This window comes from Cricetulus griseus, chromosome 5, assembly GCF_003668045.3.
Source record: "Cricetulus griseus strain 17A/GY chromosome 5, alternate assembly CriGri-PICRH-1.0, whole genome shotgun sequence".
Classification (NCBI taxonomy): domain Eukaryota; kingdom Metazoa; phylum Chordata; class Mammalia; order Rodentia; family Cricetidae; genus Cricetulus; species Cricetulus griseus.
The window spans coordinates 182,762,289-182,789,493 of NC_048598.1; the positions used below are offsets into that span (position 1 = coordinate 182,762,289).

Genomic DNA, 27,205 nt, shown 5'->3' on the forward strand with positions numbered 1-27,205 from the left:
AGATCCTCCTGCTGGGATCCTCCAGAGTGCTGGGATTAAAGGCGTGTGCCACCACCATCCGGCTTGAGACTGGTTCTTAAGGAGCATAGGCTGTCCTTGAACTTGCTATACAGCTAGAAGACCATGAACTTCTGACCTTCCCGCCTCCACTTCCCAAGGGCTGGGATTAAAGGTATGTGCCACAACACCTGGGTTCAAATTAAGTAAAAGAAAGGGCCTTTTAAATGTACTCATGAGATACAGGACATCCTGAGGTTATATAATAACTTAAAAATGGCAGAAACAAAACATTTTCTTCAGAAAGAGGGGGAAAGAGTCCTAGATAGCTATCAATGGGCTCAGAGCAAACACTGCATGTTCTCTGGGGGAAATGGGCACTGACTGGGTGCCAGAAACGTCCTACTGTGGGGCCTGGCTCTTCCTGTTCCTCACCTCACCTTTCCAGTTGCACCAGCACATGGCACCACGAGTGCTCTCTTGGGAACCTTCTGATTTGTGACTTTAGACCAGCAGTTCTCAACCTGTGACCCCTCTGACAAACGTTTATTGCCAAAAATATCTACATTATGATTCACAACAGTAGCAAAATTACAGTTATGAAGTAGCAGGGAATATAATTGTATGGCTGGGGTCCCCACAACATGAGGAACCGTATTAAAGGTCCCGGCATCAGGGAGGGTGAGACTCTGCAGCACATCTGTACGAATCACTTAACACAAGACTCTCAGAACTTCATAAAACGCCAATGTCAGCTACACCAACCACTGAAATCCACATCAAGGCCCTCCTGATACAAGTGTCAATTGCTGTATTGAATGTAAATGAGCCAGGATAAGTGTGAGCCCATAACCATTCCTCCCATCAGTCTTGGAGTGCTTCCCCTACTCCTCACAGCAACACAGCCCTGCTGTGGGGTGAGCACCAGAGAACAAATGGCGTGAGCAGGTGCACTCTAACAGAAGAACCTTGCTGGAGGCACACAGCGCCTCCTGGGGAAATGAGGCTGTTGGTAGTGGTGCTGTCTATGCAGTCCGTGCAGCTGAGAGAACCAACTGCAAACAGGGAGAAGGCAACATGTTTTCCTGGGACTTACAAAAGACACAGTTTTATAAAGTAACCAGATACGTGGGAATTGGCAAACATGGTCTGTGAGGAGACAACCAGCATTTGGGGTTAAGTGGTCCAGACCAGCAGTCTCCATGCTGGTGGGTACCAAAACAGCCACGGTCAATTCACCTGTACACGGTGGCTGCTTTTCACAGAACTATGGAGCCAAGGACCAGAGTATGAATGTTGGGACAATCTTTGTCCTAGATCAGGGATGACCCACAGAGTGATTATACAGAGAAGGAAGAAAGCCAGAACTGCACATTGCTTGGCAGCCAAATATGAACAAACGCCTCCACAGAGCAAACACTTCTGCTCAAGATTCCAACAGAATGGACTCTGTTGACAATTTCTTCATTCTGGTCCTTCCATTAAAAAAAAAAATGATAATTACAAAATAGATTTCATCTTGGACAGAAGCCAAATGCTTCATGCCTACCTTCTTCTCCAGGGAGTTGCTCCACTCCTTCAGCAGGTTCACATGCTGCACGGCAGAGCTGGCCTCGTGGGCCTTGATCTGCTGGTTTGTGCCCTGCAAGAGCAAAGGCGGTAACACTAAATCGATCACTCCCAAGGACAGAAAACCTAGCACACAACTCTAGAAGCAGCATTACACACAAAGGGGGCCTACTTATGTACAGGGAATTCCAGGGGCTCTCCCTCAGGGCTTCCTAGGCTACAGTGCAGGGAGCACGCCAAGAACACTGTGATGCTGCAGAGCTAGCCTCAAGTTAATGCTCCTCTTCCTTCACGTTCTCTATAGTGGCTTCTCATCAATGTGGCATACTTGCAGGAATTAAATTTGAAACTCATCCTGTTCCTTTACAAATCATTCCCATGAAGCTATACATAGAGAATGTTCTGGAACCTACAGCTGCAGGCAGATGCTGCCACAGTAGTCCAGTGAACTATGGTACAGCATTGTATCCAAAATGGCACCGCCTCACCAGGCTGAGTGTGCTGAGAAATTTACATACAAAACATAAACAATCTACAGAGTACATAAGATGCAGACCATTCAAGCCAAGAGCAAGCACATTAAATAGTACTTTGCATATTCAAGAAAACAACCAATTTGAGAATATCATTTGTTTTGATACTGGAAAATTAAGGAATCAGAAAAAGCATTTTCATGATCTCCAAAACATATACTCTGTACATAGAGTCTCTCTCTATATATGCTGATCTGAGCACAGCTCTGCGTCAGCATACATACGCACAGACACAGAAGATGGATGGCGCTACGACGACAGAACAGGGAGGCACAGGCGCCTCCTAGACTAAAGCAAGGGAGAACTTTATTCTTATTCTGTTTTTCATCTTCTAAGAAAAAAGTATTGCAATGCTGCTATCTCCATACCAACTCTGTAACAACGCACTGTCAATACATAAAACTAAATATCCGACTCTGTCCTATTTGCCTTCTGGTAGATAAACTCAGTCTTAACTTGCAATCTCAGGTATGTTTTTAAAACATGAACAGAAAACTGTATGCAGGGTTCTCACGTGAACACTGTTTCACTGGAAGTAAGTTTTCTACAGGCTTTGCTCAGGCAGTTCCAACCCTGGCATGGTAAGAGTCAGCACACATGTGTAAACAAGCATTACAGATGCCCATGTGTGATCCTTACAACTCGGGGCTGATAGACAATGTCAAAACGACATCTAATTCACCTATACTCAGGTAATAAGTAGTTACAATTGCCACAGAGACTCTGTCAGATGTCACTGCACTCTTACTACCTGAAGCTGTCTTGGAGGTAGCAGTTCTGGCATACTGACTTCCCCATGCTGTTCCATCTTTGTTTCAAAACGCCCTGGACTGGCAAGTGAGCACCCACCCTGCTGCATGCATGCCTTGTTCCACCCATGCAGCAGGATGGTTTGGTTTCACGACAAAGACTAAAAGAGTGAGAACTCAAATGTTAAAATAGAATTATGAGAACTTTCTTCAATGGCAGAATGTCAGTGACTGGGAAGGACAAATGTTGGATACTGACCTGAAAAACGCAGCCATAGCGCTTAAAACTACAGGTGCTGGGGGCATTGACACACTCTGACAAGTGTGCACTCAACTGCAACAGGAAAGAGACGTGAGTTGTGACACAAACGTTTGCATGAAAATGTTCAAACCTATCAGGGCACAGAGAGCATCGAGGCTGAGCTGTTAAGAAGGGAGTTCATCAGCTGCAGGTATGTACGTATCATCTGCTTGCTGGACTTCAGGCAGTAAAATAGAGTTTCATCACAGGTATACACGGATACACGCCAATATACATAAATACATTTACTGTAACAGTTCTTAAACTTCCAATTTCTTTACAACAAATTGTTCAAACTGTGACATGCCGTCTGAAGTGCCAGAATTAAAAAAAAAAAAAAAAAAACTGAAATGCACATTTAAAGACTATTAACAAAAACTGTATGAAACACAAAAAATCAGAAAGCATTTGGGATGCAACTGGGTCACACACCTACTATACAGTACACAAAAATAAACCCATTTTCAAAGCAAGCTCACACACTGAACCATTACTAGTAACACCTGAGATGGCTGGAGGCAAGTTGCTCCCTCATCTGAAAAGCCTTTTTTCCTGGCATCTTCAGAGCCTCGTAAGCTTTTCAAAGATACCAACAGCCATTCTAACAACAGGAATCTTATGCTGTCTCCTCTAACTGATAGATGGAAAATTACGAGTGCCTGGAAAATCTAAGCTATCCCAAAAGAAGAAAGCCTCTTGTTTAGCTCCAGGATGCCCCAAGCAAGAGGAAGGGAAATGAAAAGATACATCCTAAAGACAGACTTGTGCCTGGGCTGTTCGCCATGGCACCATTGCTGTGTGCATGCTGCCTTCTCCTCAAATCCACACGGTCTATGCAGACAGAGGTAGGTGCTTGTTTGTGTAGTTTTGGAATTTCCCTCGGTCTGCCAAGGTGGTTACTCTCTATGCTTGGTATTTAGGAATGAGGGACAAACAGATCCATTCTTCCTCTGCTCACTGACCCTTTTATAATAGGTCAGAAGAAAGGCAACCTGGAAAAGGGCCTTGAGCCCCTCCACCCCCCACCAACCACATAGAAAAGGGCCTGTTAGGCAGTCATGGAGATCAGCAGCTTAGTGTGCTTGCAGTTTCCCTGAACCCAGCCAGGACACCCTGGGCCAGACTCAGAGGAGGTACCCAAAAGGCTCCACAAGCAGGTCAGTGTAGACCAGTCTAAAACTTTGAGGTGTGACATTCTTTCAGGGCCACTGTAACTATTACAGTCATGACTGTCTACCACCTCTAATGCTACAACCAGGGCACGCTGTTCTGACATGCTATTTCTACTATAAACTCACTGTCCTACCCTTTCCTAACCTGGGTTTATTATGGGTACACTCAGAGGCCTGAAGAATTTATAGGAGTTCTGGGAACAGAAGCAAGACTAATGCACAGCCCAACAGCTCCTATCACTGAAACCAAGAAAAATGCAGTTTAAAATCTTAATTTAAAATAAAACTTAGAGGCTACTGTTCATCTTAATTCAGAACCCTGAATGGACAGAACTGAAGTGAGATGGGGATCATTTTAGTAGTTAGACTCTCCATACATTAACAGAAGGATCTTGCAGTGGACCAGCATGGAGAATTTACTTGTATTTCTCCCAGGCCCTCCGAGAGGCCTGACACCAGGTTGGTCCTTACCTGTTGCTGTCCGGGAGGATGTACCTAGGTGAGCAGGGCTCTCAGGGTTTTCCCAGGTCTCTATACACCTAGCACTAGGCGCACAGCAGCTAGCATTTCTAGGCTGCCATCCTCCCACTGCCCAGAGATGCCAGGCTGCTGGAGAAGACTCCAGAGCCTCCAAAGATCAGAGTCTCAGATACTAAGCAATCACAGGGGCTCCAGGTCAGGTCCCATGTAAAAATGTTAGGGATCCCTAGAGTTTCCCACATGGACCTATTCATATGGACAGATCAAATGAAATCAATGATAAAATCTAGCCACCTTATAGAAGTATCTGGGCAGGATGCAATGCATAGTCACTGGGACTCCTCACACATGCCGCTAAGGATGGTCTCAGCATCTACTTCCCCTCAAGCATTCCCTGCTCATGAGGTGGTCAAATGGTTTTAGAAGGTCTAAATTAACTTTTTTGAGGCAATTCATTATTTTTAATTTTTTTAATTTTTTTTTTAAATTTATTTTTATTTTGTATACACTGATGTTTTGCAATGGGTGTCAGGTCCCCTGGAACTGGAGTTACAGACAGTTGTGAGCTGCCACGTGGGTGCAGGGAAATGAACCCAGGTCCTCTGGAAGAGCAGTCAGTACTTTTAACCACTGAGCCATCTCCCCAGCCCCTATTTTGTAAAATTAAAAACAGTGCTTTCAAAAAACTTAAAGTACGACCAATACTTACATTTGTAATTATTCACATTTTTTTCAATTCTTAGTATTTCCAATCCTGAATTCACCTTTTTGTAGCATTTTGTTGTTTGCTTCTCACAAAGCAAACAGTTCTGTCCAAAAAGTTCTGTCAGTTTTGTCTTTCTTGTTATACACATTATCATAGTCTACCACGAATGAGGACCTCATAGATGGCCATGACTCAGGAAGAGTGGAGTCTACAGTACATGGGGCCCAATGTCACAGGGCTCCTGCCTGGGCCCTGGCTACCTTACCTCACTTCTCAGAAGAGTCTGGACGCTGCACTTATGGGGGCAGGATACCACCACACAGGGACAATCAGTATCTTCGTGTTTCTACAAAGGAAAAGGAAGTGCGTCAAGTGTGGACCAGCAAAGCTCAGCTTTCTCAATGTCCACCATTCCAATGTAGACAGCGAGGAAGATGTGCCAACCATTACCACGTCACACTCATCAGAGCACGAGTGTCGGGGACCTTGTGACATCAGGTCAGATCTGACTCACAGGGAACTTATGACGCACACTGCCAGCTCCTCCCCAGCAGATCCCAGGGGTCAAGGGCCCTATGCACAATGTGGGGTTGGTCAAATGCCCATGCTTGGATTTTCCTCTGGCCTTTCAGTCTGGAGTCTGGACAGAACGCCTTTCCAATAGGTGAAAGTTTCATGATCCCCTGGATACTGTCCTGAAATCTTGCCTACATAATCTTTAGTACACATGTATGTTAAAATTCTGGTCTAGGCCCTACTGAAATGGCATGATCTTTAGCTCTGCAGAAGAATAGGGACTGTTAATCTCAATGCCAGGAGCACCTGGCCATAAAAAGGCAAGGGCAAGAATATCAAAGGGTTGAGGACATCAAACGCAAGGGCACAAGAAAGCACTGCTGGCCCACAGTGAAGGCAAAGCCAGACAGAAGTGCCAGGACAGCAGCTGCAGCTCAGTGAGGTGCTCGGCAGCTCTCCCCAATCCTGGGATACTTCCAGGTCTCAGTAGGTTTTCTAGTTCCTTTGGACTTTGGTGACATTTATCTTTAGGTGGATAAATGGACCGTGGCACTTGTTCAGTCTAGCTAGGCATGTACAGTGCCAAAACCAGTGGCCCATACAAGGGAAGTACATGTCTTTTAATATATTTGTGGTCTTTTATATATTTGTTGTTGTTGTTATTGTTTTTAGGAGACAGGGTTTTTCTGTTTAACAGTCCTGGCTGTCCTGGAACTCACTCTGTAGACCAGGTGGCCTTGAACTCAGAGATCTGCCTGCCTCTGGCTCCCAAGTGCTGGGATTAAAGGTGTGTGCCACCACCGCCTGGCTAGAAATACTTGTTTAACAGAGGATACTGACCTGAGGAGGGTACCAGGCTCAATCTTGCTGGAATTTTGAAGGACTGGGCCTTCTGGATGTGAGCACTGCATTTGCCAAGCAGGGGAATACCTACAAGATTAAGTTGTTCTGCTCCTGAGCTGGGTCTCAGAGTCTCCCAAAATACCTGGTAAACAAGTCCACCACCATTCCATACTGACCAGAAGGGCTGGACATGGAGAACCTGGACATAGGTCTCCCTCCCAGGACAGCTTGCACAAGGACCCAGCATGTGGGGTTTGCATGGATCCAGAGTTTTCAAGAACCACAAAGTCAAGACATTCTGTTCATTTCAGAGGAAGCCCCAGTAACTAGCCTTGCTTTTCTGATACTGACCACATCTGTCTGTACACCAAGTGTGATCACACTACCCTTCCAAGAGCAGAGGCCATAATAAGTCTACAGAGCAGAGCGGTGGTAAAGGAACCACAGGTGTTTTCTCTACTCCCTGAACCCACACACTCCCATCTTCATTCTCTGGGCTGAACACTTGCGTGGTGCCTACCTCATCAACACAAGCATAGCAGAGAGGAGATCAAGACGCACTGGAGGAGGTGAGGGAAAGCAAGACTGGGGGAGGAGGGAAGGAGGGGTGGGCAGGCTGACTGGGAGGTGAATGAGGTAGAACAGCCAGCCAGCATCTTTGTATGAACTGTTGCATACCTATGTGAGAATATCTGGAAGAAGGTTTAAAAGCATCAAAAGATGCACATGGTTTAAGTTAGATTTTGATGAACTGTTGCCAAATTGCCCTCCAATAATCTGACCCCAATCTGGAATCTTATTATCATGAAAAAGCATATTCCTGCACTTTACCAATTCTATCATACTTTTTAATCTGTGACAAACCAATGGAAGAGATACAGAGCATGGGGATCCTTCAGCTCAAGGCACTGTGAATTGGTGTATTTCCTCCTATTAATCATGGATATTTCTTTTCACTGAATTGCCTGCTCAGGACTTCTACCCATAATAGTGACTGAATAGTGTACTCCCATAGTATTTCCTGTGTTCATTCAGAACCTCTGGATGGGACCTTATTGGAGCTGGTTCTTTGCAGCTGTCATTAATTAGGACAAGGTTTTCAGACTCATGGCTGCCTCCTTAGAGAGGCAAGGACTCAGGAGCAGCCAGCTAAACACAGAGACAGAGCAGGAGGGGTACAGCTTCCAGTTAAGGGTCAATGGTAACCGGGGTGTCCAGGAAAAGGTGCAAAGTATTCTCTCAAAGCTGCTGCTGGTTTCTGATTTCTTTTCAAATTTACTTTATTTAACGAGTGTGTGTTTTTTTCTTACATGTATGGCTGTGCACCATGTGTGTGCCAGGTACCCATAGAGGTCAGAAGACGGCATCACGAATGACCGAAAGCTGCCACCTGATGCTAGTTATACTGTGTTCTAACAGTCGAAGGAAAGACTCAGGCAGGCATGTACATGACACACACCTTTAACCCAGCATTCTGGAAAGGCAGGCAGACATCTGTGACTTTGATCTCACAGCAAGTTCTAGGCCAGCTGGGACTACATAATAAGACTCTGTCACAAACAAAACAAAAACTTGATATATTTTGTAGTCGTTTGTAAGAAGACTGGTTACCTAGAAAACAGTGTAGCATTGAATTCCTGCATCTGCCTCTGAGTGTTGGACAGTACGTGTACATTCCCATGATGCAAATTTGACTGCACATGTGTGAACATGTGGGAAATACAAAGCCTAGCTATACAATGAACATTCATGAAACACTACCTAGGTGGAGAATGTGATCAACACTCAGAACCTACCTCATCCTTACTTCCTGCAAGAAACCACTAAAACAATGCTGAATTCTGTATTTCTGCCTTTTACTTAGTTTCATCACATATTTATGGATGCCTAACAAAAGAGTTTCATCTAGGTGGTATTCAGATTTTATTAAAATACAGTTTGCCTCAAGAACTGTATGTAGTTTGGTCCTGTACTGCCAGCTATGCAGTGTGCGCCACAGGCCCTAACCTATACTACTGTATGGCACATTTCACCATTGAAAGATGTGTTAGATCTAAAAAAATCAGAAGATTTGGGAGTGCAATCCTGGCACTAAACAGAAGGAGAGGAGGCACAGAGCAAGTCACAGAGCCTTCTTAGTTATACAAAGAAGTGAGCGCACACTTGCTTTGCCAGTGTCAGGAGGGGATGCATAGGCAACAGTGTGAAGCACACACGCTAGTTAAAAACCACAGCTGGGCTGCAGACACACAGCTCAATGCTCTGGCTTCCATTCTCAGTGTGATGTAAGGGCCTGAAAAGCAGAGTAGAAAGCAATATAACCCTTAATATAGGCAGGAGTGGCACACACCCATAATCCTAGGGTGTGTGGCGATGGCAGGAGGGTCAGGGGCTCGAGGTCATCCTTGGGTGCCTAGTAAATTTAAGATCAGTCTGGACTTTTACAAAAGAACCTATTTCAAAACAAAAATAAAAGGCCATTGGGGTGCCATATCTGGTGACTTTAATTACTTGGAGGCCAAGGCAGGAGGATGCCAAATTTAAGGCCAGCTTGGATCAATGGTGATTTCAAAGACAGTCAGACAGTGAATTAAAAAGCGGTCTCTGAAGATGACCCTGAGTTCAATACTGAATAACAAAGCAAAATGAAAGCAACAGCAGAGCATGCTCGTGGCGCTGTTAAAGGAAGGCCTCTCAGACTGCTCTCTAGGTCCAACTTCTCCTTCTATCTGTGGCTGCCAATTAAAAACTGGAATGAAATCAGCACTGCTTCTTCACTAACGCTCCCTGGCCCTTCCTTGTGGAGTGTGCAGTCACAGTACTTTCCATACTACAGGACTTTAACTGTATACCTGGTTCTCCTTTCTCGGGCAGCAGACTCATGACAGAAACTCCAAGCCAGCCCCTCGGCCATCAACAGGGAGTTAACCATCCTCCTCCGGGCTCTTACAGCCTCGCCTGCTGTGCAGAGGTAACTCCTTATGTAGTACCTGACTGACACGTTTCAGCTCCTTCTCAAATGAAAACCACTTGATTCTACTCTATAAATAATTGATCTCTGCACGAAGCAAAGTATAACTTTGACAGCGCTGTATTAACGTGTGTGTAGCCCAGACAGTGTCTCACTGGAAACTTGTTACTGGATAAACTACTCAACTAGACACATTCTAAGGAAGACACTTCAAGGCTTAGTAACTGGGAATGTCTATGGTATTCTGCAAGAAAAAGATACTCAGATAAAATGAGGCCCAGACTCAGGCCTGGCTGGTTATGGGAGCGAGTGCTGAGACAGCAGAGCAGAACACACCTCTCTTCATAGGATAGGAGACTCTCCTACATGGTGGCCACGCCATGTTCCAGGACAGACACTAGAAACTCAGCAATGGCCCTTGTACCCTGGCTATACCAACAGTGCCCCTCTGATGACCACCAAGAGTAGTCCCCACTTGCCTGGCCTCTCAGCAATACCTGACCAGGACCCCCAACTCTCCTGATACTTCCTAAGTCCCCTCTCAGGACCTGCAAGCAGTCCGTGTCCTGGAATGGCTTGGCATACAGTAGGTACAACCAATGTTTACAGATGAATGTTTTTAAACTTGTCTTCCACCCTCAATGTCTTTTTATCTTTCACACAGAAATGATGATTCCATTGCAAAACATGACAGACCGTGCCAAAACAACGAGGCAGGAAAACGCTGAAATCCTATCTCTCCCTAAGAAAGATGGCTGGCTGCCTTTGACACTGCAGGATAAATGAGACTGCTGTAAGTGGCAGTTGTGTCATACAGCTGTGAGAGGATGAGCACTCCATCAAAATTTGAGGCTATTCTTTGGGACAAGTTACAAATTCTACCTTTTTTTAATCATCATTCTTCATTTTTTTTCTTGACATCTCAAATGAGTCAATCAAGGCAATAGAAAGTGTTAATTATATCAATCAAAATAGGTAAAACAAATACAGCTTTACTCTGAAATAAAGTTAGATGAAAATTGCTATTTAACCCTCTTTGTCTTTATCCTTGTTAGAACCCTCGTCTCTGCAGAGGAAGTGCACCTGAGCTGAGCAGAGGGGACCTGAGCAGGCAGCACCGCACCTGCAGTGTGATCATGGGGACTTGGCTCTTGCAGTGATTGCATGTGGCCTCTCGGTATTTACAGGCCTTTTCCACGTGATCCCGCAAGTCTCTTCTCAATACTTTTTCTTTGCAGTCTGCACGAAGACAGGGGAGCTCTTCAAACTGGCATTCACTTTTTAGGTGCATCTGCAGAACAAAGCAAAGATCTTAGCTGACAAGAAGTGGGTGTGAACGGGCAGGTGTGAAGGGCAGACTACCACTGCCAGCAGAGTGGCAGGCCCGAGAGACACAGGCTCACGGTGCGCACCTATGTTTCCTCAGCACACAAATGAGTGAGGGACCATGCACTCATCCTCTCTGTTACCAGAGCTGGGGGCGGGGATGTCTCTCTTAACTGTTTTAGCCAAATGTGATATAGACCTGACCTGTTATCCTGGCAGAATGGGCTGAGACAGGAGGGTCCTCAGTTCAAAGCCATCCTCAACTATATAGCAAGACCAGTGTCAAAGGTTACACACACGCAAACTATAGAGTAAAACTTGTATCAAATTCCCCACAAAACACCACCACTATAGACACACACACACACACACACACACACACACACACACACACACACACCATGTTAACCTTTTAAACCCTTTATTCTAATTCAAGTATCCACTCTGAATAAAATACACAAATTAAAAATAAAAAAGCAACCTTAAGTTATGTGAAATTCCATGGCAGAAATAAAAGTTATAAAGTGCCTTTGAAAATTAAAACCCAACTCTAATTTCTTTAATTCTAAGTAAGGCAGCAGAGGATGACAATTCACTGATGTCATAAAAAGTGACACTCTATGTCCTGGGAATTGGATACTCTCTTGCATGGTTTTGCTTGAAAAGAATATAGTTAACAGAGAATCAGGGTGCACACAGTGCTCTGTCGCCATGGCCAGGCAGTTACATGAGGGGAGTCAGCTCACGGTCCCAGAACAGAGGTGCCTCTGGTTCTGGGACCACCTGGGCACTCACCAGCAAATGCCCCAGAGTCAGCTGCTCTGCACAGCCTCTGCCTTCATTCCGACAGCAGATCTGAAGGGCCAGGATCTCTCTCTTACAGCAATTATCCTTAAACACCTGAATGGAAAGGTAGTTAGAGGATTAATACTTCTTAATCTTCACATATTGCCATTGGACAAGGCAAAACCACTCTAAAAATGCTAAGAGCAACTCTTAAGTGGGCCTCAGAAAGCATTAAGGACAATCTTAATTTCTTTAAGTACAATGAAGGAGCTAGCCCCACAAAGAGACACCATTTAACTCATATAACTGTAACCACTATCTTTTATTAGGTAAATCAGAAGACAGAGCCTCAGGACAGGGCAGGCTCAAACTTCCAGCCAATAATCAGCAGATGGTCCTGGAGGCACATCTCTTGCCAAAGGATGTGGTGACATGCTGGCAACTCAGCACAGTGTACCAAAGCTCATCAGAATCAGACCAGTGGTTGTGGAGGAAAAGCTCTGAATAATGAATAAAACAATTTTGGTTCCTTTTTAGTGTATGCTACCTATAACTCAGTTTTTACCAGAGGAAGTGTTTTCTTTTCCTTTCTCTTTTCCCCAGAGAGGGTGGACTCCTAGGGCCTTGAGCATGCTAGGGAAACACTCCACCACAGAGCCACATCTTAGCCCAAAGGAAGATTTAAATGTGTTTCATAAGGATGAGCATCTTGGTCCGCAGGCATTTCTAAGACACAACCACTTGTCAATACTCTGTGACAGGAAGACAGGGCACTTAACATGCCCTTTCCAAACTCCCAGGTAGAGACAGAATTGGTAGCTGGTAAATTTAAAAACAGAGATGTTCCAGTCACCTCTGTGCTTTGCTGTACAAGCACGAGGATCTGAGCCAGGATACTGACACCTACATAAAAATCAAGTGTGGTAGTGTGCACCTAGAATCCCAGTTTTGGGGAGGTGGAGACAGGATTTTGGAGCTTATTGGCCAGATAGCCTATCCAATCAGCAAGCTCCAGGATCAGTGGCCAGCTGCTGTTTCAAAACCTCAGTTAGAAACTAGAGTAGTGGTATACACTTTTAATCACAACATTTGGGAGGCAGAGGCAAGAGAATCTCTCTGAGTTTGAAGCCAGTCTGGTCTACACAGTGAGCTCTAGGACTGCAAGTACTGTGTGTGTGTAGAGAACCTGTCTTGGGGAGGGGAAGGGGAAAGGGAAGGAGAGAGCAGGGGAGGGAAGAAATAAGGATCACAAATGTGAATGAACGATATGAAAAACAGCCACATGTTTGTGGCTTTAACTTCTTTCTCTCAGACACACTTGTCAATCCTTGTAGACAAGGTAGACCTTGTGAACAAGGTAGGTTTACTGCCATGTTAAGAAAAGGAGTGGGGTAAGAGTCAGACTTGGTGGCGCAGCCTTTAATCCCAGCAGAGGCAGAGGCAGGCCGACCTGAGTTCAAGGACAGCCTGGTCTACAGAGTTCTAGGACAGCCAGGGCTACACAGAGAAACCCTGTCTCAAAACAAAGAAAGGAGTGGGTAAGTGACCTGTTTTTCTCGTAACAAGTGGCTGGAGTCTACAGCAGCAGAGATATGCTAATGTAAAAAAAAAAAAAAAAAAAAAAGCAGGGAGGGTTGGCTAACTTACTCTTTAACTATGCCAGAACAAGTTCCATCAGAAGCCCTTCTCCCTATAGCCCAGGGGCCCTGTGGCTAGCTGTCTCACCTGGGCTACCCTGGTCAGTAAGTCTAACACTGGCAAATGCTTTTTGACAGGAAACCCCAGAGCAAGACTCTTACTATGGGATTTAATAGCCTACATTAAAAATTGTTAGGCTCATTAATCAGAATATTGGAATCATACACATTTTTATTGACATTTAAGTCCTTAAGAGTGAGTTGATTTAAGCTACAAGTGTGCCTGGAAGGGCTTAGCAGTATGTGGGTGGCCCTGTGCCAGAGAGAAGGAGAGGGCCTGGGCACAGGAAGAAGACGGGGGACGTCTTGGTGGTACCCACTCTCTAAGTGTGCATTGACACCCTCATGGGCAGATGGAAGGCTGATCTCATTCAGTCTCAGATCTTCAAGACACCAGTGAAGGGGAGCGAGAACAAATTCAAAGCCCCCAGCCCCCGCTGGCAGGTTTGAAGGTAAAAGCTAGTGTGAGAGTTGAGTGCAATCTGTATGAAAAAAGCTACGATGGCAGCAATGGTGTGACCACAGACAGACCCTGGTGACACAGGCACCTTAGCACCTCTCACAAGTCCCCCTCCTCATGCACCTTCCCGTGGAGCACACGGGTGGGACTGACACTGTGATAGGTGAAGCTCAGAGGACAGAGCATCCTGCAGGAATTACAGCACAAGAGTGACAAATGTGCCTGTCCCTAGTCTGCCCAGGCACTCACGTAACACACGTCAGGCCTTGGAGCCTGCTGTACCACTGTCAAAACTAAGGGCTGAGTATTGTGGCACATGCCTGCAATCCTAGGAAGCTGAGGCAGGAGGACTGCCATGAGTTTCAGGCCAGGCCAGGCTACACATAGGCTACAATCCCCAAAAAACGAAACAAAACGAAACGCAATGAGGGAGGGAGGAAGAGAGGGAGGACCCCAAGGGCTCCCCACAGGTGGAAGCAGAAGTAGGCAGATAGACCTCTATGAGTTCCAGGCCAGCCACGGCTGCATAGTGAACACTATCAAGGAACTGGGGATGGGACTCGGTGGTGTGCTTGCCTAGAGTACTTGAAGCCCTGGGACACACCCTCAGCATTGCATAAACAGCAGTGGGAGTGCACACCTACAACCTAGAGCTTGGGAGATGGACACAGGACATCAGCTACTAGTGAGTTCAAGGCTAGCCTGAGCTAGACTCCCATCCTCACCTCCCCACAAAGTAGTAACTTTTTTGTTTAGACAGAGTCTCTTTATTATATAGCTATGGCCGTCCTAGAACTGGCTATATAGTCCAGGCCGTCCTAGAACTCCCAGAGATATGCCTGCCTCTGCCTCCTAAGTACTGGGATTAGGGTGCGTGCCACCATGCCCATCTTAATTTTAAAACGTGAGGTAACTGGCAAGGCACACCTTTCATCCCAGCACTCAGGAGACAGACACAGGCAGATCTCTGAGTCTGAGGCACAAACAAACAAACAAGTGAAGTAAAACTGAATTCTAATGCATTGTACAAAGGCTAAGTAAAAAGGTGGCTCAGATGGTAAATTATTTTCTGTGCAAACCTGGCAACCTGAATTTGATCCCTAGGACCCACTTAAAGACAAAAGGAGAGAATCCCATAAAGTTGTTCTCTGACCTCTATACAAACACTATGGCATATATGCACCTCCCCCCAATAATAAATAAAATAAAAATTTAAGCTGAATTCCAGAGCAACAAATGCAAGCTATGTGAAATGTATCAACCACCAAGAAGCCCAGCATGGTGCCACACCACTGCACTCCGAGGCAGGCAAGACAATTGTTAAGTTTGGGGCCACCCTAGACTACAGAGCAAGTCTCTTTCAATGAAAGGAAACAGGCGAGGGTACCTTGTCTTTGATGATGCTCTCTTGGCACGCTGTACATTTTGGACTTGAGGAGCTGAAGGAAACAAAGTAAGCATGTTAGAGCAACATCCCCTCCTTTCCTCAGGCTCACATCCTTTGCAGTCAGGTCTGCTCTAGCTTTCTGCTGCAGGCAGGCCTCCACGGCGCCATGGAACAATCTAAGTTAAATAGGAATCCACAGGAGAAAAGAGCCAAACGTTAAAAAAAAAATGGTAATTTTTAAAAAGTAAGCTATTACATTCAGTAACTCAGTCCCAATGGAAAGACTTAAATAACTTGAAAGTGACATGTCCTACTGGTGCCACACTGGCTCTCAGAGGGGGCCTTGTGAGAAGAGTACCCCCAGGTACCGAAGGCCTTCTGATGCTCTGGCTTAGGCTAAAGATAAGCTCTCTTTGTATACTAATGCCAGTGGCTCCTGTACAGGTGAGTGTCATTATCCCTCAGGGTACCTCAGGTTCACCCACAGGAGGGGAAGCCAAGTGCACTGTATGGATCCAGGGAATGGATGTGATGGGCATGAGTACACAAGAGTCTGGTCCTCTCAAGCTAATTTGTTCTAAGGGTACTTACTGATGGTGCAGTATGCCCTGTAGTGACCCAAGTGCCAAGCACAATGCCTGGCAAATACATAACAGCTACAGTATGAAGTTCTTCCCTGGCCAATTCAACTTCTGTACTCTAACTCCAACCTTCCCTTATGATTTTTACCACAGCAACACACAAGGCTCATGAACTTCTAGGGTCTGGGTACAAGCTCTAGGTGTACCCCCCTAAACAAACATGCACACTTACACTTGTTCTGTCCTACATATGATCCTGACCTTCATGGACCATGGCACCCTTCTATTTTATTTATCTATTTATTTATTTTATTTTTTATGTATAGTGTTCTATCTGCATGTATGCCTGAGCACCAGAATCGAGCATCAGATCCCACTCTAGACGGTTGAGAGCCACCATGTGGGTGCTGGGAATTGAACTCTGGAAGAGCAGTCAATGCTCTCAACCACTGAGCCATCTCTCCAGCCCCCACACTCTTCTATTTTAAGGATTTATGATCACTGGGCATCACCACCATAAACATGAACTCCTTGAGCGGAATACAGAACACAGATGGGGGACAGAGGCTTTGTGAACAGAGTGCTGACACCATCGAGGAGACTTGAGGGGAGAGGCCTGGGGGAGTCTGGGGAGTGGGATGTGAGGCAGGTAGGGCAAGGCACAGAGGCCTCAGAAAACTCAGGCTTGAGATCTGTCTGAGTTTCCCTAAAAGCCTCGGAAGCTGTACCTATAAGCACTCATGGTTCTGAGAGGAAGGAACAGGTGAAGAGGGAGGTTACAGCTGCCCTGGCCAGGCAGCACTCACCTGAGCAGGGCAGCCATGCAGCTCTCACAAAACCGGTGTCCACACTCAGTCTGCTTTGGGTTGCACAGCACCAGGCGGCACTTCTCACACTTATACTTGTCTTCCACTGTCTTCACAAACTTCTCCTTGTAGCCTCCTTGCTCTGGCACGAGCACTGACCCCGCACTGCGATCAGGCTGCAGCTTGAGTGGTGGGTTGGAATGCAGTGCGGCAGCAGCGTCCATCTTTTTGCTCGACTCCATCTTAGGAAAAAGAAATTCTGCCAGGAGAAAAATAATGATATGTGTACTTCATCCCCTCATCCCTTAAAAAAGCCTAACAAACATAACTGAGAAAAGCAAAAGTGCCCTAGGCTCATACTTCTAGTATTTAAATAGTGCAGCAGAACCCTTCCCAGCCTTAGTCTGCCATGGAGCAAGACATGACCACTCGACTTCCTTCTTTATGTCATCCAGATGGCACTGTTAACACTGCTATTCAAATACTTTCTGAGAAAGACTTAGTAAATTGTATTTCCAAGAGTCGTTAAAATACACACAATATTTTTCTGTGCCGAACTCCATTCCAATGATTTGTCCAAAACAGCAGTCATCATTATTGTTAAGATTTGTTTTGAGCTGGGCGGTGGGGACGCATGCCTTTAATCCCAGCCCTTAGGGAGGCAGAGGCAGGAACATCTCCGTGAGTTTGAGGCCAGCCTGATCTACAGATCTATACAGAGAAACCCTGTCTCAAAAAAAAAAAAAAAAGAAAGAAAAGAAAAAACAAGATTTGTTTTTAATTGTGTGTGTGTGTGTGAGTGAGAGAGAGAGAGAGAGAGAGAGAGAGAGAGAGAGAGAGAGAGAGAGAGAGAGAGAGAGTGCTATCTACACATAGAGACATACAAGTCAGTGCAGTGCAGGTGCCCTTGGAAGTAAAAGGCATCAGATCCCCTGGAGCTGGAGTTAGAATAATTGTAAACTACCCAAATTGAGTCCTCTGCAATAGGCACTCATAGCTGCTGAGCCACCCATCCCTCCAGCCAATCTTGGCCAATTTTATTTTCTGGTTAACTCCCACACCATAACCTACCATAATGTGATAAAGCAAAGTGTTCCAGCAGCAGTAGTACTTACTGTAAATGAGGTGTTTCCAGACCACAAGAGCCATGTGTGAGTGTGCCTGTGCTCTGCCCTTAGTTTAAGAAGCCTGGGTTGTCCTGAGAAAGCCCCCACACCATAGCCATGGTATTATCACATGGAGCCTGTGAGGAGCAGAGCGGGGGTCTCTTTGGGGGACTGAGATCCAGGCAAGTGTAAAGGTGCTCAGGTCAGGCTGGCAGAGGACATGGGCTGGATGGGTTTCCTGAGCCTCTGCGCAGGTTCACTTTCCACACCTGGGTACCAGTTTCTCTGCCTTCCACCATGATGGACAATGAGAGCACTCCCCAAATCAGTCACACAGATCCGAGAAGAGACAGCTTTGTCAGCTGAGCCTTGAAGTCACTGGCTTTAATGGAAATGATAGCCAGCATCAACAATACTCATAAACACTAACTAACCACCTTCAGTAGTCCGGCACAGACAAAATGAGTCCAGACAGTAGTAAAAAGACTGTTTCTCTTTCCTTCCTTTGTGGATACTGCACAATCAGTGTGAAGCTTTCCAACAAGAAACTTTGAATGACGGGCAGTTGTATTAGTACACTGTGAAGTTCCTCGGAGAAGTTTTTTTTCAGTTTGTCACACTCCTCTCTGAGACCTTTCTGCATGGCTCTAGCATACAGGCACTGATATACTTTGTCTCAACTCAGCTTGCATAGCCCCACCGGCCCCATCCCCTGTGTACCTCAGCAAGGAAGCAGATCAGAGAAGACGTGCAGAAAAAAGCCTGTGGTGGCCTCCAAAATACAAGGTTTATTTTCCCATCTCTCACTCCCAATCCTTTCTCACACCGTACCATGTATTTGCTAAGTAAACAGGCTCCTTCAAAAGCAACCAGTTCCCTTAAAAAATGCACGGGTTTAATTGGGCATGTATACAATTCAGTTGGTAGAGTTGGCCTGGATTTGATCTCTAGTATCAAATAAAGGCTGGAGGATCAGTAGTTCAAGGCCACCCTCTGCTCCACAGTGAGTTTGAGGCCAGTTTGGAATCCATGAGAACCATCTCAATAACAAAGCCATAAAAACAAACCCTCTAAACCCACATGGTACAGATCCTGTCAACTCACAGTCTCTGGAGCATCTACCCCCAGGACTCCCTTACTTCTCATGTCAGCGTGAGACCTGATCAGAGCTATGACCTAAGACCAGGGAAACCCCACATGCAACAGGCACAAAGCAGATTCCAGAGCTCAGGAGAAGGCTGGGGCAGAGCCAAATCCTCCTCTACCCCTAAGCCCTACTCAGGGACTGTTTTCTGCTCCTTTTTCTGAGGTGCAAGAGACAAATGTTTCATAGCTAGGGATGTACAAAAATGGCTGTTGGCAGCAGAAAAATTAATGAACTGATGGTCTAGCCACACCTGGGTAAGCTTTAATAAAAGAGAGTGTTGCTGTGGCCCTGTATGAAACCTATGGATGTGTAAAAGTAACTTTTCAAGCAGACTTCACAGGCTCAGTGACTCTGCTTCAGTCTGCCATTGAGAAGCTTGTTCACAAGAATGAGAGTTTACCTTTCTGAGCTATGTGTGAAGGCGGCCTGGACTGAAGATCTACAAGGAGCTCACTGCTGCCCACTATCAATCATCCTGTGCCCTGGGGATGCTCCAGCGCCCCATCCTCTAAGGGAGCTCCAAGCAATCCTAGGTGCTTGTTCCACAGCATTTCCCACTGGAGAACAGCAGATTTAGATAAGGACTGGGCTTTGGATCTCTTCAACTGACCAGTAACCCCAGGGCTGAGAGCAGTGCCTGATGGGTAATGAGTCCTCAGTATGCACCTCAGACCATTTGTGACAAGCTGACTCCAGGAACAGAGAACTGTAAAAAAAAAACCAGCAAGGATTTTAGCCACTCACAGCTTCAGTGGGATGCTCTGCCCTATAGTGCTCAGGGAAACTGTGTTCAGTAGGGTCTCATGATGAGAAATGAAGGTAACCAAATTCCTATTTCAAAGTGTCTTAGTTGAGGGTTCTATTGCTGTGAAGAGACACCATGACCACAGCAAATCTTACAAAAGAGAGCATTTAAATGAGGCTGGCTCACAGTTCCGAGGTTTAGTCCATTATCATCATGGCCACCTCGCCAGCCCCATCACACGGTTTCTTTAAATGACATTAATGTATGAGGGAGCTGTAGGGACAGTGAGTATATGGCACAGCATACATATGCACGCAGATCAGAAGACAATTGGCAAGAGGCAGCTCTCTCTTTCCATCATGTAAGTCTCAGGAATCAAACCAGTCAGCAAGTTTGGCAGCAAGAGCCCTTACCCCCTGGTCCATCTCACTGGCTTCCATTTAGCACTGTGTGTAGCACTGGGATTAAAGGCAAGCACTATCATGCCTGGCCCAGGTGTTTTTTATTGCAAAGCTAGCAAAATGTCTAGCTGCATTTCTCTAAAAGCAAATATACAAGCAGGGTATAAAAAAGACTTAAAAAGACCAACTGGGCAGTGGTGTACACCTTTAATCCCAGAATTTGGGAGGCAGAGGCAGGTGGATCTCTGTGAGTTCAAGACCAGCTTGGTCACAGACTGAGTTCCAGAGCAGCCTCCAAAAGCTACATAGAGAAACCCTGTCTTAAACAAACAAACAAAAAGAATTGGTCATGTCATAATGCAGGTAATTAGGGCCCTGTTTACTGGTACTATGGATGGGATGAAAACAAAAGATAATCGAGCAGATTAAAAAGCTTAGCTGGGATCAACATAATGTCGGTCATGATTATTGTAAGCGTGGTAATCCATTTGATAACTGTGCCAAATGTCAGTCTGACTGATTAGACACAAACTTTAGAAAAACTTAATATTCATAGGCTACAAGGCTTAGAAAAGGTTACTACAGATAATATACAAGCCTTAGAAATACATACTAATGAGCCGGGAGTTGGTGGCGCACTCTGGAGGCAGAGGCAGGCGGATCTCTGTGAGTTCGAGGCCAGCCTGGTCTCCAGAGCAAGTGCCAGGATAGGCTCCAAAGCTACACAGAGAAACCCTGTCTTGAAAAACCAAAAAAAGAAGAAGAAGAAGAAAAAAGAAATACATACTAATGAAAATAATAAAAATTGATAAAATACAAGTTGTATAAATACTAGTGAAAATAATAAAAAAATTGACTGATAAGATACAAGCCTTGGAAAAACTTATGAATAAAATATTCAGACACAGGCAAAGGAATTTAGAGCAGAAACTACCACACCATTACAATATTGAAGAGGAGTGGGCCAAGGTTATCAGAAAACCAACTTGAATTTATCCAGTCACCAGACAATAAAAATTACCAAATGATAGGTATCACCAAGGCTATGGAAAAGCTTACTTGTATCCTGTTGAAATGTTATATTTCAGGAGATTTAAGGAAGTGATAGTTTCATATGGTATGCATTCACCTTTTGTGAGGCAGATGTTAAATTCATGGTCAACTAGTAACAGAATTATCCCACAGACTGGAAAGATTTGGTTACAGCAGTATTGGAAGCTGGTCCTCAGTTACAATGGGAAACATGGTAGAAAACGGAAGCCAGGGTCACAGAACAATGAAGTCGGGGTAGAGGTATTGATATTTCCCAAGATTAGGTGATCAGGCCAATTTGCAAAGACAGCCTATATATGATGATCAGATGTTTGTGCCACCCACATCATACAGCACCTTTGAATGCTTGAAACAGGGATGAAGAATCCAAAAAAGAACTGAGTCATTTACTAAAATTATACAAGGCCCAAAAGAAAACTTCACTGATTTTTTTTTTTTTTTTACAAAGATTGACTTCAGCAGTAAGTAGAATGATATTAGATCCAGAAGTTAGACAAATATTAATTGAACCTTTGGTTTTGGAAAATGTTAATTCACAATGCAAAAGGGTAATCAGGCCTTTTAAAGTGTGTGGGGGACCAAATATTGGGTCCCAGGTTCTGGCCACCATAACAGCGATAGCGCCAGGAAACTCCGGCCCACTATTGTATTGTTAATGTCAGCAGGGATACTTTTGTTTACCATGGCCTGAGGGTAATATGCCTCTTATTTGCAGCTGTTTGTGCCTAAGCATCTGAATAGGCCCTCACCTGGGCAGAGGGCGAGAGGTATGTGAGTTAGGACAGAAGGTTAGGAGCCAAGCAGGCAAGAGGAGAACAAAGGGAGAAATGGTTGCCTCCTAGTATTAGCAGGATGGTTAAGAGACACCAGAAAAGATGGCTAATAAAGAAATGTCTCTAGTTCCACAACATGGAACTGAGAGTTCTCTGAAGATGACAAGATGCCTGTGTTTGGTCTTTATGGCCGTTGGGTTCCTAGAAGCTTCCAGGTCCACACACCCCCACTCAGGCCGAACCTCATGGCTGTCGTGGGTTCAAGCTGAGACAAGCCGGGTCATGACAAAAGTGAGATCAGCACTCATAGATGAATGCATATGAAATACAGTTGATATTGAATCTCATACTCAATACGTGGATAGGGAGGTAATTTCCAAAAACTTTAAGAAAAATAAAAGTGTCAGATATTTTAATTGTGGTAAACAAGGGATTGTAGGCAAGGTGTTCCTAGAAATAATGTTTTTTCTAGAGATAATCCAGACAGAAGCCCCAGCCGTCTGGAATATGCAAAGGTGTGGCAAAGGCCTCTCACAGGACCCCGTTTGGTTAATCATCCCCTGTCAGCACGGGGGAAACTACCACATAGAACAACTAAAGGACCTAATGCTTGTTATTAAAAACCATACTGTTTTTGGTGACAGAACAGTTTTAGTAGATAAAATTTTCAGGAGAGAGCATAAAACAAGTATTTTGGCAAATTTCTATAAATGACCAAAGACCAAAGCTAAAAATATGGATGAATGGCATTGTAAATGAAGATTTGTTTGACACAGGCATAGATGTAACAATAATTTTACCAAAATCTTGGCATCCATTTCAGCCTCTTCAGGAGGTAAATGCTCAACTTCTTGGGACTGGAACTTTATTACAAGTAAAGCAAAGTTCAAGATGGGTTAATATATGGGGCCAGAAGGACAGTCAGAAAAATTAGAACCATGTGTGTTTAACATAACAATAAATTTCCAGTGGTATGATTTATTACAGCAATGGAAAACACAGATCCAATCTCAGAAATAAGCCGTAAAGTAGAAAATGTTTCTGAGAGAAATATTAGAAGGTATTCTCGGGAGCGGTCACAGACTTTTCAGCTTGTACATAAGCAGGCACAACAGATGATGATCTTGAGATGTTACCAATGGTTAACTGACAAACCTCTACGGGTGGAACAATGGCCTTTAATGTCAGAAAAATTACAGGCATTAGAACAGCAGCTAAATGCTCAACACATTTCTTATTAAAAAGAATTCTGGAAAATGGAGAATGTAAACAGATTTGAGAGCCATAGATGAGGTAATTCAGCCAATGGGCTCTTTAGAGACTGGAATTTCCTTGCCTTCTCTATTACCTGATTGATTAAAAAAAAAAAAAAAACTGTTTTACTATATGGGACAGGACAGAGAAAAATTTGCCTTCACAGTGTCTACTTATAATAATGCCCAGTTCATTAAAAGGTATCAGTGGAAAGTTCTCCACAAGGGATGTTAAATATAAATAGCCCTACCTTGTGTCAACATTTTGTACAACAGCCATTGGAAATAATTTGTAAACAGTTTTCTTAATCTATAATTTAACACTATATGGATGATATCTTACTAGCTGATTCAACTGCAGATACCGTAGAAAAAAATATTTGAAGTAAAGAAAATGTTGTCTTGTTGGGGATACAAATTGCTCCTGAAAAAATACCAAGAGTGGATTCTATTAATTACCTAGGATATACGATAGGTTTACAAAAAATTCAATCACATAGCTGGGCGGTGGTGGCACACGCCTTAATTCCAACACTTGGGAGGTAGAGGTACGCGATCTCTGTGAGTTCAAAACTGGCCTGGTCTACAGAGTGAGTTCCAGGACGGCCAAAGCTACACAGAGACCTTATCTTGAAAACCAAACCAGAACAAAACAAAAATCAACCACAAATGGTACAAATCAGGGAGAGATCAATTGTGAACTCTTAATGATAATTGCTATGAGATTTTAACTGGCTATGGCCCACAACCGGATTAACAACTCAGAACTAAGTGATTATTACAAACCTTCAAGGTGATAAGGACTTAAATAGTTCAAGAAAATTATCAACTGAGGCTGAGAGAGAACTGACTCTTTTTTTTTGGGGGGGGGGGTTACAAGATGTACGTATGGATTGCCTGGATCCAGAGCTTGACTGTATTCTAGTCATTCTATCTCCTACTCATTCTCCTACAGGAATTCTTATGCAGAGAGAAGATAATATTTTAGAATGGATATTTCTGCTATATAAACACAGTAAAGAGTTAAAGATCTATGCAGAAAAGACTTCTAAATTGATCTGAAAGGAAAGTTGAGAGTTCATCAATTAACAGGAATGGACCCAACAGAAATTGTAGTACCTTTTACTAATGCAGAAATTTCCTAATTATAGGCAGAAAATGAACACTGGCAAAGAGCTTGCAATAATATTTTTGGGAGAGATTAACAGCAAGCAGCTTCAAAACAAGAGACATTGATTTATAAAAATAACTAATTAGGTCCTTCCTCACACAGCATGAGAAACACCAATATCTGGAGTCCCTACATTCTACAGTGATACAAATAAATCAGGAAGGGCAGGTTTTAAGAGAGCAAATTTAAGTAAAGTGGCTCCAAGACCTTAAGATTCTGTTCAAAAGTCAAAATTATATGCTATTCTCATGGTATTATTAGATTTTCCAGAACCTCTCAATATATTTACTGATTCGCAATATACAGAAAGGTTTTTTTAAAATATATTAAAACCATTGAATTTATTCCCAATGATTTCGAATTAACTTTATTATTAGTTACAGGAAATAGTCAGAAATAGAAATCATCACTTAAATAACACATATCAGATCCCATACAGGCTCACTAGTACAAGGTAATGATAAAATTGATCAGCTATTGGTAGGAAATGTGCTTGAAGCTTCAAAATTTCATAAGAAACACCATGTTAACAGCAAAGATTTTTTTTTTTTTTTTTTTTGGTTTTTCGAGACAGGGTTTCTCTGTGGCTTTGGAGGCTGTCCTGGAACTGGCTCTTATATACCAGGCTGGTCTCGAACTCATAGAGATCGCCTGCCTCTGCCTCCCGAGTGCTGGGATTAAAGGCGTGCGCCACCAACTCCCGGCTATATTCAGGATTTCAATGGGCAACTGCTTTGAGTTCTGAAAGCGCCAATTTTGTAATCACATACTTATGTGGAGTGTCACAGTTGCTTGTGGTTCTCTCAGGTTTATATCTCTAATACATATTTCTAGTTTTATTTATTTATTTTTTTTTGTTTTTGTTTTTGTTTTTTGAGACAGGGTTTCTCTGTTCAGCTTTGGACCCTATCCTGCACTCGCTCTGGAGACCAGGCTGGCCTCGAACTCACAGAGATCTGCCTGCCTCTGCCTCCCGAGTGCTGGGATTAAAGGCGTGAGCCACCAACACCCAGCCTCAAGTTTTAGTTTTTAATAAAATCAAAACAGGCTTCTAAAGTCAGATAGCTACTGCCATTCTGATGAGTCATAATACCCCATGTTCCACCTATAAGCCACGCATGCGCTATCTTCAGAAAAAATAGAAAAATCAGTCTTTAAAACCTCTCCAAACAGAAGATTGTAGACACTTCTCATTAGATTTCACAACTGGATAGAAATACTTTAATTTCACTTATTTTTGTGAGGCTACAGACATAGTGTACTTCTGTCCTAAAATTCAGATTTAGCAATTATAAGCTAATGAAATTGCATATTTGTAATCATATTGAAGAAGATTATTCGGGTTCAGTTAAATGCATTACAGACAGTCCAGACCCTGAACACTGGGTAACATGGCAGGTCACCACATGATGGAGACCTAAGGCTATGGCCAGCACTTCCACCTCCATCCTTCCAGAAGTCAAGTGAGGAAAAAAATGTTTGCTTTCAACACAAGAAAAGCTCCCTTTTGCTGAACAGCAATGATGGTGCCCTAGGCAAGGAGCTATGGTGAGGGGACTACACTGGGACCCTGGGAGGAGCCACAGCCAGCAGTGTGCAGCAGCAGCAGGCCGGAGTCCACACCCTGCATTGCTACATTCTAGGACTCTATGCTGTCCTCCAGGCAGACTTAGTGCTCTATTCTTCACTATCGGCCACATTTTCAGATGGAAATTGACTGTATCTGAAGGCCTCCTTTTACCTGCCATGAGGACACAAGCTTTACAGTTTTCAGCTGCTGTGTATGCCTGGCTTACACATGTGAGGCAGCAGACACGACGGATGATGGTGACTTCGCACTCTGAACTTCAGCATTAAGGTTTCTACTCTCGTGATTTCTCTACATTTTAATTTTGGAGCTTAGAAACTAGAAACAAAGTACATCTGCTGACAAAAGAAAGATCCAAAAAACTGGAAAGCCCGGGGAAAACCGAAAAAGGGAAGCATCAGCTAAACAAAGAAAATGGCTCCTGCCAGCAAGAAAGGATGAAACAGCATTCATGCAGAGAACAAGCTTAACATACAAGTCCAGAAGGGAACTGGTGCCATCCAGTGAGGCCAATGAGGGAGGGAGGGGAGAAGGCAGGTGTGACCTCCTGGAAACCTGCAGCACCCTTGATGACTCCTGACAACCAATGCTACACTGTGGCAGAAAGTCCACGGTCCCTACTGCGAAGTACAGGGGAGAGAAGGTGGGGCAAACAAGTGCATAGAGCATAGACACCCATGTCTTACTAACTGCGGCTCTTTTGTTACCTATCTGACCAAGGCAACTAAAGGAAGGAAGGAGGAAGAGGGGAAGGGAGGGAGGGAGGGAGGGAGGGAGAAAGGGTTTACTTTAGTTCACAGTTGAGGGTTCAGTTCGGCATGGTGAGCAGGAGGTGGCTGTCACACTATGGGCAGTGAGGTAGCACAGAGATGAAGTGATGATCAGCTGGCTTTCTCTTTTAAATTATTCTACTGCCTTACCCATGGTGTATGCAGTCTGTACATGTGATGGTCTTCTAGTAACCCTTTCTGGAAACATGTTCATAAACACATCCAGAGGTGTGTTTCCATGGTGAGTCTAAATTCAGTCAACTTAACAAGATCAATTATCTTATTAAAAGGCCTGATACAAAGAGAGAATGAGACACA

At 44.2% G+C, this 27,205-nt stretch overlaps 1 protein-coding gene across 12 annotated transcripts in view; it reads right to left on the reverse strand.

Moving 5' to 3' along the window:
* Traf3 (TNF receptor associated factor 3) overlaps nucleotides 1-27,205 on the reverse strand; it is a 100,778-nt gene that overhangs the window by 14,849 nt on the left and 58,724 nt on the right. For 6 of the 12 annotated variants that reach the window (XM_027416632.2, XM_027416631.2, XM_027416624.2 and 3 more), the window contains 7 exons: nucleotides 16,881-17,122; nucleotides 15,494-15,545; nucleotides 11,959-12,063; nucleotides 10,961-11,128; nucleotides 5,773-5,853; nucleotides 3,108-3,182; nucleotides 1,547-1,639 (listed from right to left, as the gene is read on the reverse strand). In XM_027416632.2, coding sequence (XP_027272433.1) covers nucleotides 1,547-1,639; nucleotides 3,108-3,182; nucleotides 5,773-5,853; nucleotides 10,961-11,128; nucleotides 11,959-12,063; nucleotides 15,494-15,545; nucleotides 16,881-17,122 — 816 coding nt within the window. Of the gene's footprint in view, nucleotides 1-1,546; nucleotides 1,640-3,107; nucleotides 3,183-5,772; nucleotides 5,854-10,960; nucleotides 11,129-11,958; nucleotides 12,064-15,493; nucleotides 15,546-16,880; nucleotides 17,140-19,533; nucleotides 19,840-27,205 lie in introns of all 12 variants that reach the window. The other 6 variants (XM_027416630.2, XM_027416628.2, XM_035445365.1 and 3 more) reach the window with 2 other exon arrangements.